The 22,540-nt window shown below is 36.7% G+C and overlaps 1 protein-coding gene across 9 annotated transcripts in view; it reads right to left on the bottom strand.

Moving 5' to 3' along the window:
- The window catches only part of LOC135200190 (TOX high mobility group box family member 2-like), a 1,058,689-nt gene that overhangs the window by 285,089 nt on the left and 751,060 nt on the right, over positions 1-22,540 (bottom strand). For 2 of the 9 annotated variants that reach the window (XM_064228569.1, XM_064228574.1), the window contains exon 1: positions 18,534-19,389. The exons of the other annotated variants lie outside the window; for them this stretch is intronic. In XM_064228569.1, coding sequence (XP_064084639.1) covers positions 18,534-18,623 — 90 coding nt within the window. In that variant the 5' untranslated portion in view covers positions 18,624-19,389. Of the gene's footprint in view, positions 1-18,533; positions 19,390-22,540 lie in introns of those variants that run through there. 9 annotated transcript variants of the gene reach the window in all.

The following is a 22,540-nucleotide window of genomic DNA, read 5'->3' as shown; positions in this document are numbered from 1 at the left end:
GCAGGTAGGTTATTTGTGGCACGTGCACGTAAGGGTAAAGAAATATTCTAAACATTCTAGAAAATCTACAGGGTCTTCTTCCAAGGGACCAACGTCACTTTCTTTTTTCTTATTCTTAAAAATCAAAACAAGAGAGAAGCATAATACATAACTAAGAGAGAAAAAAATAAAGAGAAGAGAGGAGAGAGAGAGAAGGGAGGAGAGAGAGAGAGAGAGAGAGAGAAATTTATAATTCCGAGGAGAGTAAAATAAGCAATACGTGAAATTCTTAGGACAAAATTATGATAGAAAGATGTTTTCCAAGATGAGTAAAAACTCAAATTCATGGACATCTAAGCCGACAATAAAATGGGAAATATTTTCTTCCCGCTGTTAAGAAAATTCAGGTTATTTAGGAAGTCAAAATTTTGAAAAGCAAATGCTACAAGACATTACATGAAGCATAATTTCAGTCAATGTAATTTGAGAGAGAGAGAGAGAGAGAGAGAGAGAGAGAGAGAGAGAGAGAGAGAGAGAGAGTAACATACCCACATCAAGGGGGCCGAGCGGGGATTGCCCCATTCAGCGGTTTTCAAACCAGGGACTTCAAAACCCCGGACACGGGTTCCCCAGGAAGTTTAAATATAGCCATTTTGAAAAAAAAAAAAAAAAAAAAAAAAGAAAAAAAAAAGAAAAAAAGAGTAATGCAATTAAAGTAATAAAAATCCGCATATTGCGCTGAGCGGCTGACATCAAAGACATGGTCCAAAGTATCACATCATATTACGAATAATAAAAAAAGGGATGGGATAAAACACCTATGTCATTCCCAACAGTTTTTTTTTCTATTTGTATTCACATAAAAGGACATTCTTAATTAAATAACGGGTGTCCAGACACCAATGTCAAAAAAGAAGCAGAAATACGCTTAGAAATTAAGTTTGAACAAGTTTTCTAATTTGGCCTTCCTGTGTGCAGTTGGAATGGGGCGTATCGCTACTGATATGTTATCACAAGAAGGAAGACAGCACGGCAAGACGACACATAATCAAACATTGCAAAACTTGCATTACAAGCAATCATCATTCATCTCCGTATTTGACCCTATAGCTTCATTCATGTTTAATTGAGTGAGTATGTTACCTGTACACTAAGTACCAATGTGAGTTTACAACTTTTATTTATATATATATATATATATATATATATATATATATATATATATATATATATATATATAAGCCAAAGGCGCGATGCGGCAAAGGATTTGTATTCAGAATCTCCTGAAAGGAATGTAGCTGGGCATCGCACCATGGCGGACTAAAGGCAATTGCAACCGAGCACATCCTAAAGCTGTAGAAAGCTCTGGTATTTCAACAATTATCTTTTGAAATAGGACACTGTCCCTGTCAAAGTAGCACTTTTGCGAACGCCGCTTACCTCAAGTTGCTAAACATGCAACCAAATGCACATTCATTTATGTAAACCTACTCAGTTTTCTACTCGTCTATACGACAAATGAGTGAAAAATAACTACAGGTAATCGAACAGCGTATAAGGTCTATAAATGTCGGTAGTTATACGATAAGAAAGAAAACTAACGTCCCCTCTAATAAAAAAAATGAATGAGATAGCAAGTTCTTAAAAACCTGGTGACCACAGGGAAGTCCATACACAAAATCCTCTATTAATTCAACGTTGGCAAACCATCCCTTTTCTCTCTAATGCACCGAACCAAAAAGAAACTTTAATCTATCCTTGAAATTCCAGTCAAGAATGCCGGATACTCGATACAGGAGAGGTTTTCTTCTCCGGAAAACGTCAGAAGGTGGAAACAACTTTAAACGCATTACGCTTTGCAGTCTTCCGTTTCAAATCAATGTGCAGGCATTATTTTCGTTTGGGCTATCTCTGATTAATGAGCTCTTGACTGTCGGTAACACATGCGATACTCATTTGAGCAGTTTTAAGTTGGGGAAAAAAAACTTATTTCGTAGAAAACCTAAATATTGTTTAAAAGTGCGTCGCCTGCAGCGACACCTATGATGATCAATCCCAGATCCCCAGAAATTTAGTTGTCCCTTCTTCTGCTTGCAATTCTGCCGGACAAGAAACCAAACGACCCATACAAAACGTGAAGAGGAGTGGAAGCAGTAGGTACGTTATGGAACTCAAAACTTGACTATGCTCAAAACTTTTACTGAAAAGTGCTGGACAATTTCTTTCCACGTTTTTCTTGGACTATAGTTCTCTAAAGCCATCCTTTGATCAATAACTATACTGCACTTTTTCTACGGCAAACAGTCATTTTAAGCTATCGTCAAAATCCTTTACCTGTCCTTATTTATATAACGGTTCGATTTACAAAAATGCCCAAGTAGCTTAGAAAACTTTGCGACGATATAATACACGTACCCTCAGCTACCCTCTCCCTGTCTTGAAGGAGTAAGAAAGGGCACAAGAGCTAACAAGTTAATAAGACAGAGATTTACCAGTTTAACCCATATGGAAGTTACAGATTTTTTTTCCGCAGTTATAAATGTTATTTTCCATGCGGCATGACTACTAAAATTCACCAAACATAATCATTAACTTATGGTTATCATCAAGATTGTCAAAAATCCTCAAAATATTTCCTTCTCCAAGAATCTTAATAGCACACACAAACAGAGAGAGAGAGGAGAGAGAGAGAGAGAGAGAGAGAGAGAGAGGAGAGAGAGAGTCTGGAGAGTTGAAACTTTGAATGTTATCGTCTTGAAAACTGTGGAAAGTTTATCGGAAGGAGGAGGAGGAGCAGTAGGAGGAGGAGGGAGCTTCTTCATATCAGTCCCTCTTCCCTTATCACCCCCAAAGAACAACATGCACGAGCCGATAAAGACATCTTTACCCCGATAAACCTTTTTCGTTATCTGCCTTGAAAAGACAGGACGCTTAGCGATAAAAACCCATTTTTATAACCCTTCGGAAAACTACAATTCACTTAACGGACACGGGCGCGTTGACTCTTTTTATATCACACATACGTATACCCTAATACAGACATCCTCACACAACAAATATGCGATGTATAAGTATGTAGTAAAATACAAGAACGAAAACTATTTTCTATGGTATAAACTTGACAATCACATTTACATTAGTGTGTGATATATATATATATATATACCATATATATATATATATATATATATATATATATATATATATAGAATAGGAAATTATAATTATTACATAAATATTAAGTATATATATATAATGAATAAATAAATATATATATATATATCATAATATATATTATAATATATATATATATATATATGCGCTCCCCAGCTTCAAAATCCTGCACAGATGTAAGCGAAAAATATGAGCGGCTAAGTTTCATAAAGTATTTACCGTCAATGAAAAAACTTTCATTAAGATATAAAAAAAAAGCATCAAAAAGTAATATAAGCATCTAGACTGTAATTACAAAGCCATGTCACAGACGGATAAGCAGCCCCGCTCTGCTACAGCATTCACAAGTGGCCAGATGACTTACAAGCATAAGACCAAAGACTGCACCACAGGTCGCCGGAATTTCTCAAAATCATTTTTCTAAAGCTCGTGAACTGACATGATTCCTAATGAACTCATTATTAACCAACCAACCTTACGTTCCGAATTTCCATCATTTAGCGCTCTTCGACCAGACCCGCGAATTCAAAAATACAAGTAAAAAGGAAAACGAAAAATTATTTCAAACCCCTACTTTCCCCTCATCTCCCCATCCTTATGCCTTCCAGCAACTCTCGCAACCCACCTCAAACCCCTCCCCTTACCTCCCCTTCCCTCCCCCCAACAAAAGCTCTGTTATTTCCTCTACCTAAACGATCAATGTTTATTTACCCTAAAAGTGGACGACATGTAAATTCGGGCGAATAAAAGGTAAAAGCTATTAAGGGTGACAGGGGAAAAAAGCCTTATTTTTTACTGACGGTTGGGACAACACAATCGCTAATGAAATCCAGATTTTTGGCCCCCTTTTTTCTCTCCCCCCAAAACATCCCACTTCTCTCCTCCTCTCCCCCGACCCCAAACCCCCATCCTCAAAAACGAAACCCCTCCCACCACCAACCAACTCCATTCGCCTTAACCGCTACGCACCCCCACCCCCAAACCATATACCTTCTTTGGTAAACGGACGGAATTGGAAATCTGAGAAAAGATCTACATCAAAAGACAGAAAGAAAGAGAAAGAAGTGGGAAAGAGAGAGAGGGGAGAGGGAGGGCAGATGAAAAACAAGAAAAAAATAAAGGAAGGTGCAAGAGGGTAAATCGACTTGGGGGAGATTTCTCCTATTCATGTGCAAATCTGGCGGAGGCCTTTGGAAAGCGATCAGTACTTTAAGGTGAGATACACCTTATTCTTTAGGCTCTCTCTCTCTCTCTCTCTCTCAAGTTCTTATAAAATAAAGAATTTATATTTCAAGTCGAATGGAAAAGAGGGCATTTCCGGACCTTCCTACAAAATGTGAAAATTCAAGATAGAAAAATAACAAATAACTCTTCACATCGATTACTGTACACGATTGACACAGATATATATATATATATATATATATATATATATGCATGCGTATGTACGTACGTGTGCGTGTATGTATGTGATCATAAGATCGTGCGCATAGGCTATGTGGAAATTTTTATAAATAACATTAATCGTTATATTACGCGATAACGTCGTTCCTTCAACTAGATAACAACTAAAACCGTTAACATGAAGATAAAATCATACATTTCATAATAACGAAAATAAACCAAATTCATAAAAACAGGGAGATACGGACGGCGTTTTGTTTCTTTTTATTTTCACTTTTGTCCACAGACCACACCAAAACAAGTTTCATTCAACAAAACTTGTTTATAAGAAAGTTTTTATGACACTACGAAATTCCTGTAGCCGACTATAAAGTTGCTTTTTATTGTGGACTGATATAAACTTTGTTTCAGGAGGTGAATCTACGGACGAATAAAAATAATATGGTCGTTCACATGAAAGCCTTCAAGATCAACAAAAACACACGTTATATGTGTACACACACTTCAGTTTACTCACAAATACACACAAACAGATATATATACATATATATAATTATACATGTATGTGTTTGTTTGCGCATGCAATCATATACGTAGACGTTTCGATAAAAAAAAAAAAAAAAAAGACAACTTGAACTTCAGAAACGGAAATCAAGCCTTCGGGTACTAAACTTATTTTCGGTCTGAAAAGGACAGTTCCCGGTACTGATTACAGCGAAAAATAACTAAAGGAAATTGCGTAAACTGAAATAAACTTATTCTATTTTTCCAAATATAAACAACTTCAAATCACTATCATAAACGAGGCCTCCTTAATTCTAAGATATATTCAGCGTATCAAGAGCATTCGCAAAGAAGGTAAAGATGGAGAGTGGAGACTGAAATAAAAACAGTCGTATTATGAAGTCTGTTTTGCCAGAAAAAATGACTAACACCTTAACAGCAAAATATTTATAAAGTCACCAGATTAAGTAAAGACTTTGGTAAACTTGGATGCTTCCTCCCTCTCCCCCAGGGATATTTGATAGGCATCATAGCTATGCCTTGACTGGCTCTTTTAATACATCCGGGTTGAGCCCATCAGAGAGAGAGAGAGAGAGAGAGAGAGAGCGAGAGAGAGCGAGAGAGAGAGAGAGAGTTTTAAGCATCCCCAGTTAACCCACACCGAACTATTCATGATTAGCTGTTCTGTTGCATAGAAAACCATCATATATGATATTTTAAAAATAGTAAGTACTTTTCTTAACGATATCTAGGTGAAATTACACAACAACAAAAGCATATTGGTGCTTATCGGAAAACTGATGAAAACTATGATAATAGGGAAGTTTAAACAATGAGATATATAACAATAATGAATCTCTCTCTCTCTCTCTCTCTCTCTCTCTCTTCCAAACCATCATGAAATTTTCTACACAGATGCTTGATTTTTTTTTTTTTAACCATCCACCCTCCCTTCTCACACTGGCCCATTTTACCTCTTTTGACATTATGTATATTACCTTCGACTCCCATCTCCCCTTTCATTCTGTGATCCTTTGTCATCTTCCTTTATTATCACATTCCTTTACCATTCAAGGCTGGGCTCCTTGCATTTACCTGGCTTGCCTTGCATTTAAATATACCTGTCTCCTTCCCCTTGTACATGAGGTTCCCTTCTCAAAAGAGAGAGAGAGAGAGAGAGAGAGAGAGAGAGAGAGAGAGAGAGAGAGAGAGAGAGAGAGAGAGAGAACTCAAATACCAATTGGTTATTACTGATGGCACCTGGAGAATAGATTTTACTAAGCATTCAAAACAAAAATATGCAGTTTGTCCATATCAAAATCAATGTTTCGCTGAAGTCTATTGTGCGAAACGAACTGCACTTATAATCATAAGACTGCTTTCTGCTAAGTTTAGCAACGTTTTGGAGAAACGAATCTGCTCAGTTTCTTAATCTGTTTACCACTTAATTCGTGAATCACGAATTATCGTTATAACATAATACCCAGCTTTTTTTTGGCAAGATTTTCATTTATCTTTCGTAGTTTGCAATATATATATTTATATATGTTATATATGTATATATACATACACATATAAATATTATATACTAATAACATACATGCGATACACACACACACACACACACACACACACACACACATATATATATATATATATATATATATATATATATATATATATATATATATATATATTAACATATAAATTTATGAGCAAAAAATAGGCGAGCGCTAAACATTGTCAACCGCTGTAACCTTCCGATTGAGATAAAAAATTTGTCTCCTCTGTATTCAACGTCATTCTTCCATTTCTTTCATGTCACTTTTAGGAGATCAGTGTCCGGCCTTTCATGAATATATTTGTTACAAGTATCTGGGAAAAGTACAGAGAGAGAGAGAGAGAGAGAGAGAGAGAGAGAGAGAGAGAGAGAGAGAGAGAGAGAGAGAGAGAGAGAATGTTCGAGCAAGTAGACATAAATATAAGAATGCAATGCATATACTTATATATTATTGCTAATCATGAACTCTTACAAAAATCGATGTGATATCAGATGAGAGATGTTTCCTTCACATATATGTCAGAGAGAGACAATTGAGCGCTGAACAATGAAACTGAAGAGAGCAGAACCTCCGGGTCTTCAGAAAGGAATGTTCACAGTTGAACCATGAAACAATTTTCTATTTTTACAAATGACCGCAAATTATTTTGATCACCTACGCAGTTTATTTTGACTCAAAACAGAAATTGTTTTCGGGCCAAACACTGTTTGTTTTCGCCTTTAAACAAACCTCGTTTTCTCAATAAACATAGTTTGTTGTTGTCACAAACAATGTTTGCTTTCCTGAAAAACACACAATTTGTTTGGCCACAAATAGAGCATTCTGTCGTTTCTTCTTACTCTAATCAATGATGAACGCCGATTCTTTCTAACGAGGGCAATCTCGCCCTTCATCACCTTAGGAGCGATAATATGTATTCGCTGCCGTCATTCTGCTCTCCATGTAGCAACTACTTCTTGGTTTTCTCTTACTGCTCTCGTTTCCCTCCCTCAGGACAGGACAGGAGGAGGAGGAGGAGGAGGAGGAGAAAAAGTGGACATTTTTCGGGGGTGGTAAGAGAGAGTGCAACCAACGCACAGTTTGTCGCCGTCTCAATTAATATCAGATCTCTCCATGTGTATGGAGGACTCAAAAAACGGACACGGCTTGCTCCGTACACCATACGTACATATATATACACGCAAGGTTACGCTCACAAACTCAGTGACATTATTTTCTCTTCAGCTTTTAAGACCAAGTACAAATTCATTCTCACCCCAAGCAAAATTTTCCCCCTGCTCAGCAAACATACTTTTCTGAATTCCGTGAAGGCCGCCTTCCCCACAAATCAGTTCGGCTTCCTCATAAAAAGGAATTGCTTCCAACCTTCCACATTCTAACCCTCGACCACCCGGTTTCGATCTACACATTACACAGCAACCTGCTTGTACTTCAACTGCGGAACCATCCTCTGTCTAATGATTGCGAGTTTATATACGTACATACATACGCATATATATATATATATATATATATATATATATATAATATATATATATATATATATATATAGAGGAGAGAGAGTAGAGAGGGAGAGAGATAGAGAGAGAGAGAGAGAGCAGAGAGAGAGAGAGAGAGAGAGAGAGTTCATTTTTAATATAGATTCCATAATATATGTACAGCAAAAAAAACTATAAAATATCTTACAAAACACATATAAACCTCTTTAACAAAACGATTTTCGTCAAAACTAGACCAATATATACGATCTAGCAAAAAAATAATAAATACAAAAAATTATATACTATACATATAACTTAAATATATAATAACAATAATAACACTACGTGCGGAAAAATTGAAATAAAACGCCACAGATGCCGATTATTCATCCACCTTATTCTTACTAAGAGAGCAACGCCGTCGAGCCAACGAAAGACCCAAATCATACAAATCTAACAAATCACAAATCTCCCTTAAAAAGTTATCAAAAATTCAATCACTCAATTAGCCCAAGCGACACATGAGAATCATACATAGCATTAGAATGAGGCACTTCTAAGCAGAAACCGCGATGAGGTTCTCGAGAACGCTGACCCTGGCAAATGGGTTCAGTTTCACAGGTACCTATATGGCATTGAGCCTAGTCTCTAAAACATCTCTTGTGCATTACAAAATTAGTCATGTAAGGATTTATCAGTACATGAAGTATTCCTGAGCTAACTTTGATCTAGCTCCTTGCCTGCGCGCGATTCCTGTCATTTCTACACAACTGCCTTTTCTACCAAGTAAGTTTGCTAGTTAAAAAAAAAAAAAAAAAAAAAAAAAAAAGAATAAGCGTTCATTATAAATAATAACAACAACCGAGTGCATGATCCTAAACACGGCTTACACTGATACCTAAACATGCAAAGACACAGTCGCTCTCCATAATGGGATGCCCGACAACAAACCGGCCAGAGCAGGGAGAGAGGGAGGGAGGGAGGCGTCACTTCCACCAGAGAAGCGAAAGTGGATTGACTGGTCATTCCATTTCTCCGTCTTACTTTCGGTCTCGGAGACTCATCTCTGGACGCATGAGTACAGAGTCTATGTTTCTCCTTTTTTATAGATTTTCCCGATACTCACAACTTGAACGAAGTCTATTTCAAACGATGGGGTAATGCAAACGCCGCCTTTTCAAAGCTGAAATTGAAAACCTCAACTTATTTGCATTCAAACGGCCATACATTCGTTTGATCGAATCTGAAATGAAAATGTGAACACGTACAAAATCGCTTTCTTAGGCGCCAACGAATTAACGGTATATATATATATATATATATATATATATATTATATTATATATATAAATATATATATATATCATATATATATATATATATATATATTATATATATATATATATATATATATATATATATATCATTTTTTGGGGGGGTGTGAGTAAATCTATACGTAAGTGAACGAAGCCTTAGATATTCTGAAACGAAAATTCGCAACAGAAAATACTTGCCCCAGCTTCTTCGAAAAGGGAAAATTTCTAGAAACGGCCGACTTCGTAACTTAAGCAAGCTTCACAGACATCGAAGAAAACGTAAACAAAATTGGAGACTAGTAAATTTCTTAGTGATATCAAGCAGCGGGCGACCATCATGAAAAGGAAGACAGACACGGAGAGACACCGGGAAAAACGTCCAGCGGATAAGCACGACACCATCTATGTCACATTAAGCAAAAACACTCTAATATTTTTCACATAACATTTTCTCCATCTATTTTGGCACGATATACTTCAACTGTATAAGAACAATTTTCTATGACAATGTAGGTATATAAATCCTTATTTTCTGTTAAAATCACTTAACAACGTAACCGCACATAAACAGTTTTCTACCAAAAACTTCTCGAACATGAAAAGAAAAAGATGAACACCTGACAGTAATGAACTGCAATCCGCAACATTTGGAAACCACCGTCAATGGTACCATTGCAGTTACACGAAGCATCACGGGAGCTTTTCAAACTGAACACCCCCTAATAATAGTGATAATCCTATACAGAAAGCAAGGTGATGTAACCAGTACCAAATTTAGTTTCCGGGAAAAGAAAGTGTTAGAGTATATTAATATCTTGAAAACAAATAAGAAAAGATTTCAGGAATCAATAAAAATCAAATTTATGCACCAGGAGATAAGATTACAGAAGTAATGGTTATTCTTACACTTTCTCTCAACAAACGCGAATGTATGCAAAACGATGTAGTAAAGTAAAAAAAAAATTAATAGTAATGCCCAAGAAATCTGACCTGAAAATAACAGTTAGGATGAACCTCCCCTTCCTGATTCAGCGGTTCAAACCTCCAAGATAAGCCCTATCAGAAATAATAATAATAATAATAAAAAAAATTTTACGACAATGATGAAAGGTCTAAACAAATGCCGCAATACAGGATTTCAAAACACAGTATTACTTCATAACAATACAGCTGTATACAAGAGCAAGGACGCGGTACATTGCGCGGCAAGGGATGGATATGGATGGTGCAGGTTCGCCAGTCTGCAAAAATACCTCGATAACTACAACTCGGAAAATACGCGTGATAGTAAACAATGCTAATATAGTGGAAGGATGTGTGTAAATCGCGTCGCTTGAGAGAGAGAGAGAGAGAGAGAGAGAGAGAGAGAGAGAGAGAGAGAGAGAGAGAGATCAAATTAACAATAATTAGTGCAGAACACTTCCTAGTACTCTAAGTACCAAATTAGAAAGAACAGCCGTCCAATCATGAAAACCAATTTGACGGCAAAATCGTGATTTTGACTGCAAATTAAGACCCCGTCTCTCAAACTGCAAGCTCTCTCTCTCTCTCTCTTGATACCAACAATCAACTGAAAATCCATCAAATGTATTAATAATGTTACATTGAAGTTTGCAATAAAGAGTCAGTCTTGCGTGTCCTAAAACTCATTGTTGAAAAGATAAACAACACACGAGTAAATCACCGCTCACCGCACTAGACCGATTTTTTCAACCATTTTTCCCCCCTTTTTTTGCTTTTTCCGCCCACCGGTCGTGGATTTACGGCAATTCTGCTGAGGCAAAGGGAATTTTTTATTTGCCATATTAATTGATCTGTGTTACTTAACAAATGTCTGAAAGATAACTCTTTGAACTGCAGCTGGTGTAATTTTGATATTTTCTATCCTTGACGGACATGTTTTGCTCCAAAGGCATGAATCGCGGGTGTACGCGCAAGCAAGCGCGCATGCGTGCACACTTATATACATACATAGTATATACATACATACACACACACACACACACACACACATATATATGTTTGTATATTATATATATATTATATATATATATATATATATATATATCATAATCATTCCGCTTTATCAACTCCAGACAATCAATTTCGCTACAATCGTAAATGACGAGCGGGACTTTCTTTCACAAGAAGGATGAAATTGAAGCGACTTGCCAAATACAACAGCGACCGACAGCGATGACAAACGGCAGCTAAATCTTGAGTAATCATTAGCTATGCGAGGTATTTATTTCTTCGCCGCGGAAGCGAAGCGAGGGGTCGTTTCCCCGCGATGAATGAAAAAGTTGGCGACAATCCCTTCCGTCGAATGAACAAATGTCCCTTATTTTATACATCGCCGACTCATTCATTATATTTTTAAAAACAAATTCATTACACTCCACTGCATTACGTCACGGCAATGATCCAATTCATCAGCCGGCGTGACAATAACGGCATTCAATAGGTCAGGACAATGGTTAAATAATGACCTATTTTGTTCTGTGACAAAATGCCCCTATTTAGAGCTCCGCATTAAAAATATACATCATTCATAAACGCCGAAAATAAAAACGAGGCACAAAATGCTAAAACACACCGCACGACCTTTTTATCCCCGTTTCGGAAACGTGGCAATTAATAGTTAACTATAACTAGAATTACCTTGATGAAGTCGTTGATACTAATCTCATTAATTACATCATACCAATTCACTCGATAAAGCCAGCATGGAGAGAGGGAGGGAGGGAGGCAGTCACCGATACAAATAGACGAACAGAGGGGGAGGGAGGGAGGGAGGAAGACGAAATATGGACGTTATGAGGGAGAGAAATAAGAGGGAGAAGAGGTAGAGAAACATCAACGGAACCATCGATGATCATATATTTTACATATCAAGAGAGAAATTTCAAACGTGATCATTAGCTATATCCTTTGATGAAATCACATTTGATTAACGTTGTATGTGTACCTGTCCATATCGGAGAAGCGCTTGCCTTCCTTTATCAAAAATATCAAGGACCTTTCTCATTTTCAACATTGGAGTAGTACCTTAACAGATTAGCAGCCGACTTTAAATTAGCTAGGGAAAAAAAAAAAAAAAATCCCATGGCACCCAACAAATGCGAACACAGCAGATATAAAGATCCGCTTTTTTATTTCTTTTTCTTTTTCGAAACGAATGGGTTGTAGTCTAAAATTACTGCTTTATAACAAACTAGTCACGTAGTAACTGAACCATCATGCCAGAGGTTCCAAGTCCGACTCGTGGTCGAGGACATCGTGAAGCAATGCCATCTCTTCTCCACCATCGGTTTTGATGGATAAATAACGGACTGCTTTAGGAGCAGGGCTGGGGGGGGCATTCGGGCATTTCACCAACCGATACTCAAGCACCTTCAGCAACAATAAAAACCAATCTCATTGCACAAGACCTGTAAGAAACCGAAGACTAACACTTTCTCGCACCAACCCCATTATGAGTAATAAGGCGTATGGATGTGTACTATAGCCAAACACACATACATACATATATATACATGTGTGCATATATATATTTATTATATATACGTATGTTTATGTATATTATATTCACATACATATATATAATTATATATAAACACATACACAAACATACGATAAACTCTATCTTTATTTTCCTGCTTGGATAAAACTATACGAGTTGGCTTGTGACACATTGAAAACTTAGGTACTATCTAAACAGTTTATCCTTTTAAATTCAACTGCATAAACTTAGAAACATGCAAAATAAACAATACTAGAAAAATCTTCAATAATCGAAGATTCTGTCGACATACCCTACGCCACATCTGCTAAAAAAAAAAAAGAAAGTCCGCTTGCTTAAATCCATCTTTGAATTTCACCTTCTCATCATAATACCTAAATCGACCGTTAAGTATCGGTTTCTACAATCTTCGAGAACATAGTTTGAGTGACAGAAGAGTTTATCATATTCACGCTCAAATGGATACCAAAATTATGATGGCACATCTGGCTATACAGTATTTACGACTGGACTTTTCTCTCATTTCTGTACCACCTTATTCGACTACGCTTATTCGTTGCAGTATGTTCACACATTCACACGCATATATATATATATATATATATATATATATATATATATATATATATATATATATATATATATATATTCGGTGCAGTATGTTAACACATTCACACGCATATATATATATATATATATATATATATATATATATATATATATTATGCCTACATATTCATTGTCGACAACTTGAAAGTAAAAGTGGCGATACATACATATATATATATATATATATATATATATATTATATATATATATATATATTACATGAATAAATACATATATAACTATATGTATCTATACATATATATACACAAAATACATATATAGCTATATGTATATATAAAGTGTGTGAGGTTAAATACTCTTCATTGAAAGTAAGCCTTCCGATATAAAAACACACCTGTGAAACACACCTGTAGCAATAACTATCGAGATCCTTCCAAAAAATCTCCTTTACCATAACACCAACAAATACGATTAATGGAAAAAAAAACATATTTGACCCCGCTAAAAAAAAAAAGTTAAATAAAAATCATGATCGAACATCGCCCTTTCATTAATTGGGGCGGAATCTGATAGGAATTAATTATCATTGGAAATAAGAAAAAGACAATTTACAAATTACTTGGTACTGGGATATATGACTGTCATATTCTTGGATAGTATTTGATCTTCATATTATAATTCATAGAGCTCGAAAACTTGTCAAAATTGCACAAAAATGTGATTAGATACATCTTAACTGGGAAGGCTCAACAGAAAATATAACTGACTTCTCTTATTGAAATTTAAATCTAAGTCACCATCATCACATATACAATGATGTGGTCATATTTATGCCCAATTTCATGTGAGCAGACAGACAGACACGCATACTCTACTTCCCAATAGGCAGTGAAAACGCCACTCAAACGTAAAGTCATTCAAGATAAGCCTTTACTACCGCGATTCACATCAGAACTAATAAGGGGAAAAATCCGCAAAGCACCATTGACTTAACGACCCTTTGGCGTGTCGATGCCACTTCAGTGAGCAAAAATGTTTTAAAAGTTACAATAAATTCCACTTAATCGCTAATACCTCAATCACTTTTAGGATCGGGTTGTAACGTGGTAAACGCAAAAAGGGAAAAAAAAGCCAAGGAATAAACTCAAACTTTAGAATCACAGTAATTTTGCTTTCGCTTAGTAACGAACAAAGAAAGGGAACAAAAAGCGCTGAAACAAAAAAACCGGAAATGCCATAACCAACGATTTACCGTCGCCAATCCCGGAGATAAATCCCCGTAGACTTATTCTCATTAAACCAACTTAGCCCCCGGGACCTTCATGAAAGCTGATGCTACTTGACTTCCCGGCAACTTTCTTTCTCTTTATTATTCCTTTCTTCCTTCGCCAGCGTATTGAAATAGTCGCACTAAATAACAACTATATTTTTATGACTTCGAACGCTAGCACTGATTATAATTAAAATTTATATTATTCTCCAGTATCTGAGGTTCATTTATAATTCACACTTTTTTCCCCCAAAAAAACGCAGTGACCCATCAAAATCCTCCTCCATTTTTACTGACCTTAACAGCTGTCGATATAAATGAGAATTTGAAAAATGATGACGCAAAGCCACGCAAACATCCATATTCCATCCATTCATGGTGTTATGAATAACCAAAAAGTAAAACGACATACAAATAAGGCTCAAGACTGAAGCAGAAATATGACACACATGCCGCTGGGCATCAAGTCAAGCGCTTGATATAAAATAACAAGATAAGCGATAGCTACGCGTGCAAGAGATGAAATAGGGAAAAGCTCTCTCCCATCTTTCATAACGAAAGTCCTCATTAGCATCCGCTAATAAACTCTCATTTTAAAAGGGAAAATCAAGATTTTCAAGTACAAATCACGTGATTCCTCACATTACCATACACAGGAAAATGAAAAAAAATATATACAGATTTTTTTTTTTCTGTTCCAAGATTTGCAATCTTCTCTCGTTGAACTAGGGGAACCTAATGAACAAAATACAAGACATGCGCACAACAGATCATCAAGCAAAAACAGTCCTTCGCATAAAGCATGAAGTTGTTTGCGTCCTGTGTAAAGAGAAAAAGAGAGGGATACCTCAGTCTTACTGTAAAATAACTTTAAGGAGAGAGAGAGAGAGAGAGAGAGAGAGAGAGAGAGAGAGAGAGAATGTACAAGCCTTTTGGGAACCACGTGGTTTTCCAGGCAGCTTCATCCAGAGCAGCTCAGCAGCAGCAGAGCAGCAGCAGTATCAGCCGCCAGCCATCCCCATCCAAGTTGAGTGGAAGCGGTCAGACAGCTCTCAACACCACCTACCTACCCGACCGTCCCCTCCAAAACAGATCCCGCACATAATGGCTTATCAAACCCACCTAAGGGGCAGGTGATGCCGCATTTGGCGCCGTCACTAAAGATTTACCCTAGAATATTTGTTCCGATTTCGACTTCAGTTTGCGTTTTTTTTTTTTTTCTTTCCTTTGGGGGAAGGAGGCAGTGCTGAAAGTCCACTTGTCCCATGTCTGACAATTCCATATTCTATTCGCAAGATGAAGCTTGATGTTTACATTGTGTGTACCGCACGCATCCAAAACCAGCGTAACAAGATTTATTCGCTTTCAATAAAGTATCTACAATTAATCCAATATTATATATATATATATATATATATATATATCTAATAAAAGGAGCCCATAAAAACACCAAAATATAGAGAATATATATATTATATATATTATATATATATATATATATATATATATATATATATATATATATATATTTTTAAACAAGAGGCAATAAATCGAAGGTAAAAAAAATCGAACAGTATAACGTTATAATTCAAAATTAATGCCTCTATCCTCAGCGGAAAATAACGCAGCTTAACGTTCCTGTCCCTATATATATATATATATATAAATATATATATATATATATATATTTTATATATTTATATATACACATATTATAATCATGGTTAATTACGGTATCTTTCACAATCAATATTACCACCGCCGGAAAAAAGAAAGAGGTCTCAATCAAGTACTGCGCCAATGTCCAGTGAAACTTCAAACTCAACGACAATAACAGAAGTAATCGTGAGGATCTTAAACCACAAGAAGACTTACATACCGACAAATCTCGAGTTTCCGTCAACAATCCCATCATCGGTAAAACATTTGTAACACGTTTAACGTATCGACGTCATCCAGCACTTGTGTGTTTATGTGCGTAAAGCAACACGTATCCAAGAGAGAAATCTCTCTGCCTGGGCATACATGAATCTCGCTTTTTCCCTTCTTTTTCTGGTGGCCTGCCAGCGCCTCTTACACTTGTTGCCGAGTTGAACGTCGTCGTCCTCTTCGGGTCTAATCTATATACTCTCCCCGGACACCTTCAAGAGAGCGAGTTGGGCCTGGTGTGGTCTCAAGGACTTGACATATCAATTAAGCAAAATGTGTGAAAGACTGAATGTGGCCAATGTTTTATGGTAACCATGCGTCAAATTCAGCGTATCCGACAGAGGCTCCTCCCTCTGTCTGTCTGCTTGCAAGCAAGTATTAAAACAAATGAATTGCACTTCAATATTTGTTCTTCCTTCGATTTCGTAAAGGAACACTTCAGAGTGAATATGTAGTGCGCATATTTCTAGTCAGACTATACATATATATATATATATACTATATATATATATATATATATATATACATATATATATATATATATATATATATATATACACACAGAGAGAGAGAGAGAGAGAGAGAGAGAGGAGCTTAAGTACTGCGTGAAGAGGAAATCTCAAAGCCCATGTCAAGAGCTCCCTAAAAGGCTATCATTCATATCCTTGGCAGTTATTGCAAGGGCTGTCAGAGATCATTGTATAGGCCTATCCTACGGGCGATAGGCGGTAGCGGAAAAAAGCTGAAAGGAGGGGAAGGAGGGGGTTTTGGAATACTAGAGTTGGGGGGTTAAGGAGGGTTATGACGATCTCTCAGCCAATGGGGTGCCAACCCCATCTTCTTTCCTATCCCCCCAATTTCTCCCTATTAGAATCTTAAGTCCTCTCATCCTCCGCCCCAATATCATGGGCGGGACGTAGCAATTTCACTTTAGATATTGTTAGGCCTATGAAACACATCGCACTCTAAGGTTTTAATCTAATGTTATTATTCATATCTTTATAAATTGCGGCTTCCAGCGTACGACGCAAGGCGGACATCTTAAACTTTGTTACGGTATTTGTACCACTTCATCATACAATGCATACTTATAAAAAAATTCAAAATTTCCTTCAAATACCACATTTTAAGACCGCGTGCGTTTAAACTGACAAAGCCTGGAAGAGAACCTGGTCACGTTTGTCATATTCTAAGATTATCCGCTTGCGGTAAAGCTTACGGGGAAAAGTTTTACAGCTTGCCAACAAGTGTCTTCTGTGATCAACGAAATAGTACCTTATATTCATACAAGAGTAAGGAAAGGGCGACAAGGAGAGCCTTTGGAACACGTGAGGGCGAGATCAAGCCTAGATAGTCCCAGCAGGCTGCGAAAAGGGTTATATGCGTTTGAATTTTGGAAGTAGGCTTAACGTTCGTGTAGGTTTCACCTACATGGGGTGGTGGCTAGAATATTTCGAGGGTTATTTCACTCGCGGATTTCGCCACGACCGTTATATTTCACCTGCTTCAATCTTTTGGTCTTTCAATCTCACTTCAGTTGATGACATAAAATCACCGGAAAAAAAAAAGTCTCACCGGAACGGATTTACTGCCATATCTAAAAGTGCTACGTGACTGAAATGAAACTTCAATTTGCTCATAACAGTCTAGGGCATCAGTCTCATAACGGTGGCCAATAACTTGACTAAAATATCCGACAAATATTTTACCGACGCCACTTCCACAGATGCGTAAATGTACGGCGACATTTGAACTCGTCTCTTGAACCTAAAGCCAATCCGTTTAAACTTAGCGCTACAAAACCAACCGCTTCCTTCCTTACCTTGTGCAAATACTGGTCGAACATGCGTCCGAAATCCATGTCTCCGCCAATGCAATAAGTTGCATCCATAATTTGCGACATCGCAGACATTGTCACTCGCTATACTTAACAACGTTTTATACGATTATTAATACCAACTGAAACTCCGATATATCTTTTGATCAGATTGTGAAACTAAAACTTATTTTGCTCGTTGGAAGTCTCGTCGTGTAGTTTCTCTCTCTGCTTTGAATAATCAATACTGCCGTTTTACAAAATGGTTATATTATTATCAATTGGTGCGTGCCTGGTAATTCCAGACCAATCTCTTTCGACCACTTTTTCAACAATCGACTGTTTTAGCACATTTGATCTGATCAGTTCTTGTGTGAGCACAACTATTTCATTCACAACACCGTCAACTGATATCACCACCTTATAATCCACATCACCGACACCAATAACACATTTCTCTCTTTCTTTTCCTTTCCACAGCACGACGAGAGACGAGAAGGGAGGGAGGGGGAGGGAGAGAGAGACAGAGATCGCCGACTAGTTTTATACTAAAATCCTTGAGATGGGAAAATCCGCCCAGCCAGCTGTGTATACACCTCTTTCTTTCTCTCGGATATTATAGTCAGTTCAAATGACGATGAGGCTCCTCGTTACCTGCATGTTAATTCTCTGAGCAAGGGGCCAACACAGGTCACTGTCGCTATGACTTGACACCTACTTAACGGCAGGTATCAATTAAATTCCAGGTGTGAGTGTAAGGGGGGAGGTGGAAGGAGGACATCACGTGCGTCGAGTGTGGAAGAGCGTTGCGACAGACCCTTCCTTCCAGCTCCACGGCTACCGAGCCAATGACTTGGGGTGGGGGGGCCACGAATCGCTACGGGCCCCTAACCCGGCCCGCGCACGCTTGGGTTCCCACTTGGCGCATTTATCCCCCCGTCTGCCACTACTCTGCCGGGGCATCCCCTCCCCTCATCCCGTGACCACCCACCCTTCCCCCGCCATCCGAACACACACTTCTACACTTGTCTCTCTCTTTCTTTCTCGTTACACGAGATGCTGCCTTTTCATCACACAGGTACTACTACGATCTTCATCTCTCATTCGCACAAGTAAATAAAACCGCTGGCGTTAAAACAACAATTAGCTACAAAACAGAGAAAAAACCACTCGAAGAAAATCTGGCAAGGGCACGTGTGGCTGCGACTGAGATTTATTCCGAAATGTATCATCGTTTTCCCGTAGGTTTAAATGGTGTGATAGGTCCCCAGGTATCATAAACTCGCCCGCTCTCTCTCTCTCTCTCTCTCTCTCTCTCTCTCTCTCTCTCTCTCTCTCTCGTGCCTGCGCGCGCGAATGGAAGGGCTGACAACAACGTGCTTTACTGTACTGACGCAAAGTATCATCCCAACGCCTTGTGTTACTTCAACTATTATTATTTTCGCATAATTTAAGTTTCGTATCTTAGCACTTACTCTAAAAGTAGTATCATGAACACCATTATCCATAGACTATGAACACAGGTATATTCAACAGATTAAATTAAGTACAATTATACAGTTGAATGAGAAGAGAAAACGCCACGACACCTAAATAGCTTCACCTACACCAATCTGCCCATAAGAAGAGGAAGAGGGAAACTAAGAATTGATTTTTGTCTTGGTCTACTGCAATGCGTACACGTGAAGGTTTCCTCCGAGATAAGAATATATGCCGGATGATGGAACTGTAATCTTCTTGCCCTAATGAAGGACGTATGAAGAACGGCTGCCGAGAAGGGACAGAGAGACCCTTTGCTGCAAGGAAGACGAAAGGTCGCTCACTCGATTCCACTCAGTTACTTAGTTCAGAGGACATCGCCAGTCTCGGCCGAAAACTTTTCCTACAAGGAGATAATATCAAGGGTCAAATAGCGCTCCTTTTGACGAGTCTTTACAGTCATTAGCGCAGACAGCAATTGCTCGCTCCTCTGGCGTTCTACGCTAATCTCTATCGAATCAATAAACATTCAGAGGAGCACACCAATATAATATTATAAAAACACATACATGCATTTATATATATATATATATATATAGCTATATATATATATAAAAATACTGAAAAGTTTTAACATTATCCTTTAATTTGTTGTACTAGTCAAGTTACTTTTTATGTATTACTTGTGAGTTTTAACATTAGTATTTCTTATTGATGTTCTGCCCCGAAGATGTGTTAAACACACGAAAGTACTTGGCACTCTGTCTTTTCTATTTTAAATTTTCCCAGTGGCTTCAGCTAATAAACAAAATCACGTGCTTACTTTTGTGATTTCTTAGCATGTATATATATTAATAACACACACATATATATATATATATATATATATATATATATATATATATATATATAAAGACATGGTAAGACACCAGTAAGCTACACATTTCTGGCCCCCTTGCAAGGGGGAAAATAACTTATGAAAAAATATACGTTGTGTGTGTGTGTGTGTATGTGTGTGTTCTTTTCCTGTATGCGTTCGCATAAATTATGTCAAACATACACGTGAAGAAATTCTGACTTTACTATTTCCATTTATTTTCTGGGTACATTTTCCACAGAAAATCTTGAAAATTTAAAAAGGATACTGAGAAATTCCTATTTCCCACCTAGTCTCAAAAGCAATGATTTCGTTGAGGAAAATATTTCTAAAATACGGAATATGTAATCGGGAGCCTAAGAAGTCATTTACATGCATCCACACACTGCATATATACAACATGTATATACATGCATACATACGTGTGTGTGTGTGTGTGTGTGTGTGTGTGTATCACACCACTACATATATATATATATATATATATATATGTTATATTAAATATATATATATATATATATATATATATATAATATATATATATATATATATATATATATATATATATATATATATATATATATATATATATATATATATATCAGCAATAGAAGAGTTCCGTGGAAATCGGAGACGAATAATAAATTAAAACCAGGGCTTCAATGAAGAGCATCATTATTTGCTTTAATCCGTCATCGGGCAATCTATAATGAAATATTAGTTACACTTAAAATCAATGTCGTAATCAAATTACATTAAAACAAAGCAAAATAAGATATAATTACAAAATTACTATAAGTTAAATTAAAATTAACAAAGCTGTATCAATTTTAATGTAACTTATATTACGTCATTCATTTTTCTTCTAACTAATATTCAATTATTGATTGCCCCCCGATGAACGGAGAAAGTAAAATTTCCGAAAAAACTAGTCGCAAATAAAATGTTTTCTTCATTCAACCCCTGGTTTTATATATATATATATATATATATATATATATATATATATATATATATATATATATATATATATATATATATATATATTATGCGCACTACATACATGAGAGAGAGAGAGAGAGAAAGAGAGAGAGAGAGAGAGAGAGAGAGAGAGAGAGAGAGGAGGGACTGTATATACGATCATGAATACCACGTATAAATCAATAACCACTGAAAGGGCAAAGTACATTTAGTATGCACTATCCACTAAAACAGAGCCCACGTTTATTATCTTTCTTCTTAAAGATACATTAGTTTTTTCTTAATGAAAAGCCACTGCACAGGCAACCCGATACACATATCTATAGACCAGACTTGGTGTAAACATGAAAACAATAGTGATACTGAGATCTGAAAGTATGAGTCATGATTAACTCTTCTCAGTATACGAAGCATAATTAAATAAATTCCAGTCACAAGTATTTTGACTCACTTAAGTCACATCTACAGCACAGTCCAAAAATGCTAACTCGAGAATAAATATATTATGAAACTCTTTCATAGGTTTTCCCTTTAACGACTGTGGTATAGATGATATAGTACATTAGTACAATATACAGAATATCTGCCAAAATGTTAACCCGATCAACAGCATCACAAGCAAATGGCCTGTTAGACTAAAATGTTTTAGAAAGGTTTGGTATTATATTCTTTTAAA

The sequence above is a fragment of the Macrobrachium nipponense genome, chromosome 26 (genome assembly GCF_015104395.2).
Source record: "Macrobrachium nipponense isolate FS-2020 chromosome 26, ASM1510439v2, whole genome shotgun sequence".
NCBI classification, from domain to species: Eukaryota; Metazoa; Arthropoda; class Malacostraca; order Decapoda; family Palaemonidae; genus Macrobrachium; species Macrobrachium nipponense.
The sequence above is the reverse complement of the archived record's forward strand: the minus strand, read 5'-3'. Positions and strand labels throughout refer to the sequence as shown.